The sequence below is a fragment of the Geotrypetes seraphini genome, chromosome 4 (genome assembly GCF_902459505.1).
Source record: "Geotrypetes seraphini chromosome 4, aGeoSer1.1, whole genome shotgun sequence".
NCBI lineage: Eukaryota > Metazoa > Chordata > Amphibia > Gymnophiona > Dermophiidae > Geotrypetes > Geotrypetes seraphini.
In genome coordinates, this window is record NC_047087.1 from 109,207,572 (window position 1) to 109,219,694 (window position 12,123).

The 12,123-nt window shown below is 40.2% G+C and overlaps 1 protein-coding gene across 3 annotated transcripts in view; it reads right to left on the reverse strand.

Moving 5' to 3' along the window:
- Positions 1-12,123, reverse strand: part of CD247 (CD247 molecule) — a 170,715-nt gene that overhangs the window by 50,154 nt on the left and 108,438 nt on the right. For all 3 annotated transcript variants that reach the window (XM_033941618.1, XM_033941619.1, XM_033941620.1), the window contains exon 2: positions 3,905-4,008. In XM_033941618.1, the coding sequence (XP_033797509.1) occupies positions 3,905-4,008 (104 nt within the window). The remainder of the gene's footprint in view (positions 1-3,904; positions 4,009-12,123) is intronic.

Sequence of the window (12,123 nt, forward strand, 5' to 3'; positions counted from 1 at the left end):
GCCTAGGACAATGGTTATTACTAGTGATGTCTATGCTATGAGAACGGACACTAGCAATAAAGAAAATAGATTGTAGTATAGGAATGAATTAGAAATGCTGGTAGACGAGCATATCATGGGAAAAGAGAAAAATTACTTGAGTTGTAATTGGTGGTGGGCAGGGCTTCAAATGAAAGAAAAAACAAAATCAAAGAGCAAAATCGCTGCAGGTTAAAAGTAGAGCCTGGCTTGGAAAGAAATGTTCTTTGACGTGAGAAAGAGAAGCTACTTTAATAGAACTTAATTAATTCATTAAAGTGCTTTAGACAACTACTGAGAACAGAGATGAACCAGGCTGAAGAGAGTGGCAGCTCCTTGTTAAACTGTTATGAAGGCAACCAGCATCTACTTCAGATGAAGCTACAGGTGGGCCTGGATAGTGGATGGTGGGCCTCCACTTTGACGTCAAACCCCCACCTTCCAATCAACAGCAGTAACACAGTCTCATGACAGGAAACTGGAGGCAGTGTCAATATACACACTACCTTGTGGCTGACAATGTTAATCTTGGCTTCTCCATAAAATTAGCTCTGACTTACACTACTGATCTCACCTAGTGAAGCGGAGCTGGTGTGAATCTCTGTATGAGAAACTGGTAGCACACTGCTACTAAAATGATTGACAATCCAAGGAAGTTTTGTGTGTTCTCTAATAGGTGATAGAACAAAATTCAGAAATGAGACAACTAAGGGAGAAGACACTGTAAAACAAAGATAATGAAGTAATATGAGGAAATATTTCCCCTTCTTTTTTTTTCTCTAAAATTTACAGTATATAGCTACTTGGCTTTACAGTAGGGAGTAAAGAGGACACATAAGGCACAACAGACAGTTTTATGTGCTACTTTTCTTTTGTGCGGATTATAAACGCTTTTTTCCTCTGGTTTTTTAATTAGACATTTTTGTATCACAGAGGGTGCATGTTCATAGCAACGAAAACTTTTTCTGCCTGTGATGGATGGATGGCAGAGTGGGTTTCCCCTGCCAATATAAATGAGGCTTTTTCTTTTGGTTTACTTCGTTTGCAGCACCTCTTATGCTTGGTAGTTCTAAGTTTTTTTTGAGGGGAGTTGTTGATTTGTTTTGATTGTCTATATCAGTGGTTCCCAACCCTGTCCTGGAGGACCCCTAGGCCAGTCGGGTTTTCAGGATAGCCCTAATGAATATGCATGAGAAATATCTGCATATAATGGAGGTGCCAGGCATGCAAATCTGCTCCATGCATATTCATTAGGGCTATCCTGAAAACCCGATTGGCCTGGGGGGGTCCTCCAGGACAGGGTTGGGAATCACTGGTCTAAATTACCCCCCTAGCCTCTTTTTTTCATTGTTTTTGTAGACAACAAAGATAAAGTCAAGGACTGGCTTGCTGAGCTGTGGGTCCTCCCCATTTGGAAGTCAGGCCCAAGCCTAAGTCATGCATAGGCAACTTAGGCTACTGCCTCCAGTGCCAAATTTTTATAATCACTGGATTACTGCCCTCCATCCAGGTCTTCACATACCACTACTGTCATCTTTGGCTGCTGAGGGCAGAAACAAAATCAGAAGCAGCTGCAACAATATATGAAAAAGTCAGTGTGTGGCTTCAGAGCCAGCAAGCAGTCTTGAGTTCTGTGAAAGCCCTACCCTGTCCATCATATAGGTTTCCTGTTACTGTGGAAAGTCATGAATGTGAAGGGCTTTCACAGGACCTGAGATTGCACGCTAACTCTGTGGCCTTATGCTGAGCTTTTTATAAGATGCTACAGCTGTGGCAGTTTCTATCCCCAGCAGCAATATAGCAGGTCATGAGGTAAGAGGAAAATCAAAAGTTAATTACTAGAGGTTTGGAAGCCACCCGGGGCCAATAATTTCTGGGAGCAGAGGGACTTTTCTCCGTATCTATTAATGATTTCTATCCTCCGTATCTATTAATGATTTCAGGGTACTCAGCCCCCCCCCCCCCCACCATTTGATAAATTTTGGTGAAGGAAATCGCTTCCATGCTTATAGATAACAACTAGCTATTATATCCAGCTCAGGCCCACCCAGACAGTAGCAGCATCATGGGTCAATGAGAGTAGAAATGAAGATGGCATTAATATGCGTCCATCCATGTTTATCTTAAAAAAAAAAAAAAAATCAAATCTTTTTTTTTTTATATAACTGAGTTGCAATATATGAGGGCTCTTCAAAAAATTTCTGCACTTTCATATTTTCATGGGAAATGGTTGGGGCAAGAGAAATGGTACGAGGGTGTGTCATAGAATGTCATGTAACTAGTCAGGCAAAACGGTGAGTACGTGGGAAAGTGATGCAATTTGCTGTTGAGATATTTAATAAATAGTGTAGAAATATAAAAGTGCGGAAACTTTTTGAAGATCCCTTGTAGAGAAATAGAATAGATAGATCATAGTGAGAAAGTGCTGAAGGATTTGGGAGAAATAAGTTGAAGTTTTCAGGTTTTTATTAAAATCTGAGTCTGTTGCTTATCCAATTTCTAAGCGAGATACAGATAAAATATAACGGGAAAGACAAATATAAAATAAAAATGCCAATAACAAAACAGTTAAAAAGGAGTAAAAAAACAAAACTGAGCAAATACCAGACTTACATGAGACAAAAGGAAAGTGGAGGAGAAATACAATTGATAAAGGAAAGAATGAAAGGATGATAACATTTTGTATTTTTCAATAGAGGAAAGGGAATTTACTCCTCCCAAAGAATATGTGGAACAGAAATGCAAAGGTGCAAAGCTAGGCTATGATGAGCAAATAGTAATATAGTAGATGACGGCAGATAAAGACCTGAACGGTCCATCCAGTCTGCCCAACCTGATTCAATTTAATTTTTTTTTTCTTCTTATCTATTTCTGGGCAAGAATCTGCCTGGTACTGTGCTTAGGTTCCAACTACTGAAGTCTCTGTCAAAGCTCACTCCAGCCCATCTATACCATCCCAGCCACTGAAGCCCTCCACAGCCAAGATTTCTAATATTACAGAGATAGCTTAGAGGTGGGCAGAGTGGTGAGACCATGTATGGTTTAGGCACGAGAGTTGTGATTTAGGAGCTAATAGACATCCTGACATTGAAAGGAAGGCAGTGTAGATATCATTTAGGGAGCAATTCTATAATTGCACTCCTCTATTTAGGAGCCAACTCTATAAGGTCTCCCGGACTCCCAGGTTCCACTATGGAATGCTAGTATAACATTTATGCACCCACAGAAAGTTGGCATAATGGCAAGGATCTAAATGTAGCGGTATTCTATAAGGCATACAAGTAGGAGCCTTACCCTGTGCATGCTCCCTTGCATTACTCATATGCATTATGTTAGGTGCACCATTAGAGAATAGCACTTAGATGCCATGCTGACAGTTATGTGAATCAGTGTGCACATAAATGTATAGAATTCTAGCACTTAGGTGTATAAGGGGCATATAAATGCAAGTGCCTAGATTGAGTTGCTCTTTTAGGTTATAATATGAGAATGGAAAAGGAAACAAATGAAAGATTAAAAAAAGCTCACATTGAGGGTTGCAGTATTCCAGATGTGAAATGAAAAGAAGAGAGAGAAGGATAAGGGTGGAATCAAAGGTAAGCAAAATATGGATTTTAGGGAGATTGTAGAGCATGTAGCAGAAGGAAGTGATAAGTTACCAGAGAAGAAAGGTAAAGTCATACTGTATATCCAGACTTACTTGAAAAAGATAAGTTAGAATCAACAGTGGATAACACAGGAAGGATGTGGAGGATCCAGGGGAAATTATGAGCAGTTCATGAATATGAGTACATTTGTGATCTAGCTTCGTCATAGTAGAAAAGGGGAATCAATTGGCCAACAAAATCCATACAAGAAAACAAAACAAACATTATGTAAAACCAACCCTTGATTTGAAGAAAAGGGCTGTAATGATGATAGCATAGAGGAAGAGGATTCCATCCAAAATGTAGCATAGCTTTGGGTCTGCTAGCCCCATTGCCTGAGCATCTGTAAAAGGAAGAATATGGTAAATTAGCTCAGAAAGCCTTCATGTGTAAAAACATATACTTAAGTTCATGGACTGGTAACAGGTTTATGTAACAACCACTGATTACCTATTACTAGGATCAGTAGCAGAGGGAATACTCTTGGGTTACTCATATGTTTCGTAAAATAGTGAGAATTAAGATGTGGTGTTTATATATACAGTATATTTACAGTTATATTTTGGTTTTCTGAAACAAACACACAAATGATGATATATAATATATAAGGAAATATATAACCTAACTAAAACAATTTCAAATAGTCATCATCTTCATAAAATAATAAAACCAATAACCTATCAAACCCATACGTGCAATGTATCATTAAATATCATAATATTATTATAAGGAAAATGCTAACCATTAAAATTCTGCAAATCCTAAAATTTAGGCAAGTGCTTTAAACATGTCTGTTAAAAAATCAAAATATTTTAAAAAACAAAGTTTTTACCTGTTCTCTGAATAATATACGGTGAATTTAAAAGTGCCAGTACTGCATGAAAGAAGGCATGATTACCACCGATATACTTTTGACCTCTTTTATTGAAGGAACCAAAATCAATGCTGAGAAGGGTAGACTGAAAGAATATACAGTAGAATCTCAGTTATCCGGCACCCATGGGGATTGGTGGATTACTGTTTTTCTGGTAGATTGAGAGTGCTGTGTTAGAAACTTTGTCTAATAAACAGACCTAAATTCCCCCCCTCCCTCCTGCTCCAAAGCACCAGCGTGGGAGCAGTCATGGGCCGCAAGACCCCTCCCTCCCTTACCCGAAGTAGCAGCCAGTCAGCAGGAGGCAGCACTCAAAAGAGGCTGCTTGTGGCCAGCCTCGCCAGAACCTTTCGTCTGATGCATCACTTCAGGGAGGGAGGGGGATTTGTGGCTCAGCTGCTTTGGGGCTTGAGGGAAGGTGAATTTGCGGCTCAGGACTGCTGCCGCGCTGGTGCTTCAGGTTGGGAGGGAGGTATAGTTTGCGGCTCAGAACTGCCGCCACTTCTATTGCTTCAGGGCGGGAAGGGGGTTCATGGCTCAGGACCGCTGGTGCTTCGGAGGACCTACCTCCCCAAGGCAATTTTTTTGCTGATTGGGTGAGAGTGCTGGTTAATCAGATATCAGTTAACTGAGATTCTACTGTACCTGTGCATTTGAGAGTAGTAGGATATCCACTGACCAGTACCTGAAAACCCACCTCAGCCTTGTCCCCAAAAAGATTATCACCTCAGCAAGTGATGCCCACCAGCATCTCTGAGACCTGATGGAAGAAGATAACTAATGGGACACTGTCATAACAGGGTACAAATTATATCGCAATGATAGGTTGAATCAGGTTTTGGGACTGATTGGGAGAGGGCCCTATTTTATAAAGACACATAAATGCCTGTTACCTTTATAAAATTTGATTTAAACACTTTTTTTCCCCAATTTTGACATATCTATTCCACCCTTAAGTGGTAATTTTATAATAGGACATCTATTAAAATTTTGAAAAATATACTTATTTTATATCTGTTTTATAAAGGTAAAATGTGTTATGTGGATATGCCTTTATAAAATGGGTTCTCTGAGACAGCCAGTCTAAAAAAAGAGTACAAGACTGGACCCAACTCAAAATACTTTACTATTCAACTCTTCTCCAATGTGACATGAGGACTGTGCCAGTATTAGAAATTATTAATAAATTAGTGGAGAAAAAAGACCTCAGTCCAAAAGGAGCCTTACCACTGCAGCATCTGCAGTCTATAAGGTAATCTCACAACAAACATAGATCAGAAAAGAACTCCACATTCAGGACAAAAACATGTATAGCATCTGAAAGTCACACTGGACAAAGAACAGGCAATTGTGTTTCCAGTCAAGTTCATCCTCCAATGCAATTTCAAACAACCAATAATAGTACAGGCCAACAAAAAAAATTTATTGGTGCCTTGGGTTTTTTGACCAGTTCCTAGGGTTATTTGGGTCACTGATTCAAAAAATTGCATTGGATAGACCGCAACTCTAATTTCTTAGATATGGTTGAATTTATTATTTTTTATCGCTATTTAAAAGATCTCTTCTGCAGAATTGGGATATCATAACAAACTTTCTTTTTTTTGAATGGGAAATTTATGTATATAAATTACCCACATTTTTTTGTGTATAATGACTTTTGTTTCACAACTATTCATCTATTTCCTTTCTTATATGCACAGTGGCATAAAAATGTAAAGCTCAAATGACAAAACGCCTTTGTTCTGTTATATTACATAATTATGTGCAAAAAATTTAGAAGGTAAACATGGTTTCCTCAGACTACATAAATTTATATTTCAAAGGTTTCTCAACCTGATCTGTTTAAAACAGTTGCACATAGATTTAAATTCCAACGGGTTTTTCAACTCTGTCTTCTGTTCCTGGTTTGTACTTTTCATACAAGATAGCAAATATAGAGTTGGAAAAAAAAAAAAAGATAGCAGATATAGTGAGAGTATTTACATATTTCCAACTGTAGTTTAAAAAACCAAAAGATTGGATTGTAAAAGGTAAGTAACTTAACTGTATAATAGTTATGATCATTTAGGAGGTATATGTATATTCCCACTCGTATCATTTCATTTTTGCAGATTGAACATCGTAGAGATTATGGCTACTTCAAGACGGAGCTGCTTGAATCATCCCGACATATTTTGCTATATTTGTAGAGAGTACACACTGAAAGCAAGTAGGAAACCTATTTCTAAGTTTGTAAAAAGAGCATATGTAGGTTATTTTGATGTCAAGCTTGGAGATCAAAATAAGCCATAGGCTCCTCATATTATATGCAAAACTTGTACAGACCATTTGCACCAATGGACAAATGGAAAGAGAAGCAGCCTAAAATTTGGAGTACCAATGGTTTGGAGGGAACCAAAAATCCACTTCGATGACTGTTCATAGGCATCAATCAAAATAATCGTGACAAGTGGTCTTACCTGATCTACCTTCAGCCAGGAGACCTGTTCCACCTTTCCGTGAACTACTACAGCTCTCAGAGGATGAGTCTTGCATGTCTGATATCGCATAAGGTAAAGAAAGTGGGGGAAGTGACAGTGATTCCCAAACAACTTCACATAGTGAACGTTTTGACCAGAATGAATGGAGTGATCTGATCATAACATAAGAAGATAAGAATTGCCGCTGCTGGGTCAGACCAGTGGTCCATCGTGTCCAGCAGTCCGCTCACGCGGCAGCCCTCTGGTCAAAGACCAGCGCCCTAACTGACACTAGCCCTACCAGCGTACGTCCTTGTTCAGCAGGAACTTGTCTAACTTTGGCTTGAATCCCTGGAGGGTGTGTTCCCCTATGACAGACTCCGGAAGAGCGTTCCAGTTTTCTACCACTCTCTGGGTGAAGAAGAACTTCCTTACGTTTGTACAAAAACTATCCCCTTTCAACTTTAGAGAGTGCCCTCTTGTTCTCCCTACCTTGGAGAGGGTGAACAACCTATCCTTATCTACTAAGTCTATCACCTTCAGTACCTTGAATGTTTTGATCATGTCCCCTCTAAATCTCCTCTGTTCTAGGGAGAAGAGGCCCAGTTTCTCTAATCTTTCGCTGTACGGCAGCTCCTCCAACCCCTTAACCATCTTAGTCGCTCTTCTCTGAACTCTTTTGAGTAGTACCGTGTCCTTCTTAATGTACTGCGACCAGTGCTGGACGCAGTACTCCAGGTGAGGGCGCACCATGGCCCGGTACAGGGACTCAAATCTTTCCAAGGAGTCTTCTGAATAGCTTGCCTCCAGACTAAAGGAAAAGAACTTCAGCCTGGAACGAAAATTGCATTTTATCAGAGAGAAAAGGACTTGCTGCCATTCTTTACCAAAGACAGCAACTTAGTATTCTGCAAGGACATCAGAAATCTGAAGAAATGGGTCTTTCAGAATATAACCCAAGTGAGTGGCATCTTTTCATTGACAGTTCAAAACATAGTTTCAAATGTGTTCTATTAAATAACGGCAACAAAAATGGTTCTATTCCGATTGGTCACTCCACCAGAATGAAAGAAGAGTACAAGGCCATCTCTTTAGTCTTGGAAAAGATAAATTGTCAAGAATACCAATGGGTGATTTGTGTAGACATGAAGATGGTTAATTTTCTTCTTAGTCCACAAAGTGGCTACACAAAGTATCCTTGCTTTTTATGCCTTTGGGATAGTAGAGCCAAAAATGAACATTGGATTAAAAAAAAAAAAAAAAAAAATTGGCCTCCAAGGGAATATATGGTGGTTGGAGAACAAAATGTAATCAATGAACCTTTGGTAGCATGAAAGAGAATCATACGGCCACCACTGCATATAAAGCTACGCCTGATGAAACAATTTGTAAAGGCTTTGAATAAAGACAATTCTCGCATTCAATATATAGCGCATATCTGGACTTACCATGGAAAAACTGAAGGCAGGAATTTTCAATGCTCCACAGATCAGACATAAAATAACCCACATTTCATAGCTTCAGTGAATGAAATCAGATCATGTGCCTGGTTTTCATTTGTTCTTGTTCTGAAAAACTTTCTTGGCAACAAGGCAGACAACTACACACAATTAATAGACAATACGCTCTTTCATTTCAACAGGCTTGGCTGTAACATGAGTGTTAAAGTCCATTATCTGCATTGTCACTTACGTAGATCGTTTTCCAGAGAACCTTGGTGACTTAAGCAAAGAGCAAGGTGAAAGATTTCACCAAGACATAAAAACAATGGAAGCCAGATACCAAGGAAGATGGGATACACACATGATGGCAGACTATTGTTGGAATTGTATGCGGGATTGTCCTGGCAGATCCCACTCTTGGACGTCTTACAAAACGAGCTTCTTGTGGGTCGAATAACTGGAAAGTTTGTATCATAAACTTATGCTTTTGGTATGAAATAAGTAGATTTTCATGTTGTATACTTTTCTTTTAATTTTTAATATGCTTCCTTCATGCTTAAAAGATATTAATTTAAACACTACATTAAAATATCCTGATTTTTTAATGGGCGAGCAGAGTGAAGAGTGGTATATGGCACATGTTCTGTATCTCAAAAACTAGAGCTGATAGGAGAAAACTGGTGCCTTTTTTGCAATCAGCAGGTCAAATATACCCAGAAACAGGTCTAACAGTTGAGGCACCAAAATGAGTATTGACCAGTATAATCCAACATTGCATATAAATCTAATCTAATCTTCAGTTTATATACCTGGTCATCTCCCGAAGGAGCTCGACTTGGTTCACAATTGATTAAAATTAGAAAGAAATAATAGTGGGCCTGAAAGAGAGAGTGCTATTGGTATATCATTTCCAGAAACAGCACTGATGCTTAAAATTGAAGGAATAAAATATACTGTTATTTCAGCACTTCAGCAGATAGACTTTTAAGATATTATGTAAACAACCAAGTTTTTAAATCTTTCCGGAATTGTTGTAACTGACCTGTCAATCTGATAGAGTCAGGAAGCTTATTCCAAATTTCAACCAAAGATTTACTAAGCTTCCCAGCATAAGAACATAAGAAGTTGCCTCCGCTGAGGCAGACCAGAGGTCCATCTCGCCCAGCGGTCCACTCCCGCGGCAGCCCATCAGGCCCATTGCCTGAGCAGTGGTCCCAGACTATCCCTAAAACTACCTCTACTCCTATCTGTACCCCTCAATTCCTTTATCCTCTAGGAACCTATCCAAACCTTCTTTGAAGCCTTGTAACGTGCTCCGGCCTATCACAGCCTCCAGAAGCGCATTCCATGTATCCACCACCCTCTGGGTGAAAAAGAACTTTCTGGCATTTGTTCTAAACCTGTCCCCTTTTAATTTCTTCGAGTGCCCCCTTGTACTTGTGGTTCCCCATAATCTGAAAAATCTGTCCCTGTCTACCCTTTCTATACCCTTCAGGATCTTGAAGGTTTCTATCATGTCTCCTCTAAGTCTCCACTTTTCCAGGGAGAACAGCCCCAGCTTTTTCAATCTGTCAGTATATGAGAGGTTTTCCATACCCTTAATCAGTTTAGTTGCCCTTCTCTGGACTCCCTCAAATACCGCCATATCCTTCTTGAGGTACGGCGACCATGCCTGGACACAGTATTCCAGATGCGGGCGCACCATTGCACGATACAGTGGCAGGATGACCTCCTTCGTCCTGGTCGTGATACCCTTCTTAATGATACCCAACATTTTGTTTGCTTTTCTTGAGGCTGTGGCGCACTGTGCCGATGCCTTCAGGGTTGTGTCTACCATCACTCCCATGTCTCTTTCAAGGTTACTTACCCCTAGCAGTGATCCCCCCCATTTTGTAGCTAAACATCGGATTCTTTTTCCCGACATGCATGACCTTGCATTTCCCTACGTTAAAGCTCATTTGCCATTTTTTGGCCCATTCTTCTAGTGTCGTTAGGTCCCTTTGCAGATCTTCGCAGTCTTCCATGGTTTCTACCCTGTGGTAGAGTTTGGTGTCATCCGCAAATTTAATAACTTCGCAGTTTGTTCCCACCTCCAGGTCATTAATAAATATATTGAACAGGAGCGGTCCCAGCACCGACCCCTGCGGAACTCCGCTCGTAACCCATTGCCAGTCTGAGTAATGGCCCTTTACTCCAACCCTCTATTTCCTGCCTGCCAGCCAGTTTTTGATCCATCGGTGGACCTCCCCTTGCACTCCGTGTTTCCACAGCTTTTTAAGCAGCCTTTCATGCGGTACCTTGTCGAAGGCTTTTTGAAAGTCAAGGTAAATGATGTCGATGGATTCCCCTTTATCCACCTGGCTGTTTACCCCCTCAAAGAAGTACAATAAGTTTGTGAGACATGACCTACCCTTGCAGAAGCCGTGCTAACTCGACTTTAGCTGTCCATTGTTTTCTATGTGTTCACAGATGCTGTCCTTAATCAGTGCTTCCATCATCTTTCCCGGGACCGAGATCAAGCTCACCGGCCTGTAGTTTCCCGGGTCACCCCTTGATCCCTTCTTAAAGATGGGCGTGACATTTGCTATTTTCCAGTCCTCAGGGATGTCTCCAGTTTTTAAACATAGGTTACATATTTGGTGAAGTGGCTCTGCTATTTCGTTCTTTAGTTCCTTGAGTACCCTTGGGTGAATGCTGTCCGGACCTGGCGATTTGTCACTCTTTAGTCTGTCTATCTGCCTGAGGACATCCTCTTGGCTTACCTCTAGTTGGACCAGCTTTTCATCCCGATCCCCATTTACGATGTCCTCCGGTTCCGGAATATTGGATGTGTCCTCCCTCGTGAAGACTGACGTGAAGAACTTATTCAACCTGTCAGCTATCTCTTTTTCCTCCTTTACCACTCCCTTTTTGTCTCCATCATCCAATGGCCCCACTTCCTCCCTTGCCGGTTGCTTCCCCTTCACATATCTGAAGAACGATTTGAAGTTGGTTGCTTCCCCCGCCAATCTCTCCTCATATTCTCTTTTAGCTTTCCTAACCACACGGTGACACTCCCTTTGGTGTTCTTTGTGCTCCTTTTGTTTGTCCTTTGTTTGGTCCTTTTTCCATTTTTTGAACGATGCTTTCTTGTCACTTATCGCCTTTTTCACTGCAGTTGTTATCCACGCTGGGAATGATAATTTATATATTGTAATCCTCGAATAACAGAATCTAGTAACATTCCAACATAAAGGGATTGAAGGATCAAATATTCCATAAAGGAACTTAAAAACAACACATACGCACTTAAACTGTATCCTATAACGAACTGGAAGCCAGTGAAGCTTTCTCAATAATGGGGGATACATGGTTGTACTTTCCCTTTCCAAATATAAGTTTAGCCGCTGTATTTTGTATCAACTGTAACCAATCTAGACTACCCTGTTTGATGCCCAAGTAGACAGAATTACAATAATTCAACTGAGCAAGCAGAGTGGATTGTACCAATACTAAATAATATTCTTGATGAAATAGTGACCTAACTTTCCTCAGCATATGCAAACTAAAGAAACAATTCTTTGCTAAAGAGTTTATCTGGTCATGAAATGTAAGAGAAGAATCTAGAATAATACTCAAGATTCTGGAGGAAAAATCAAGATGTAATGAGATGCCTGAATTCAATGTAACATTAGCAGGCAAAT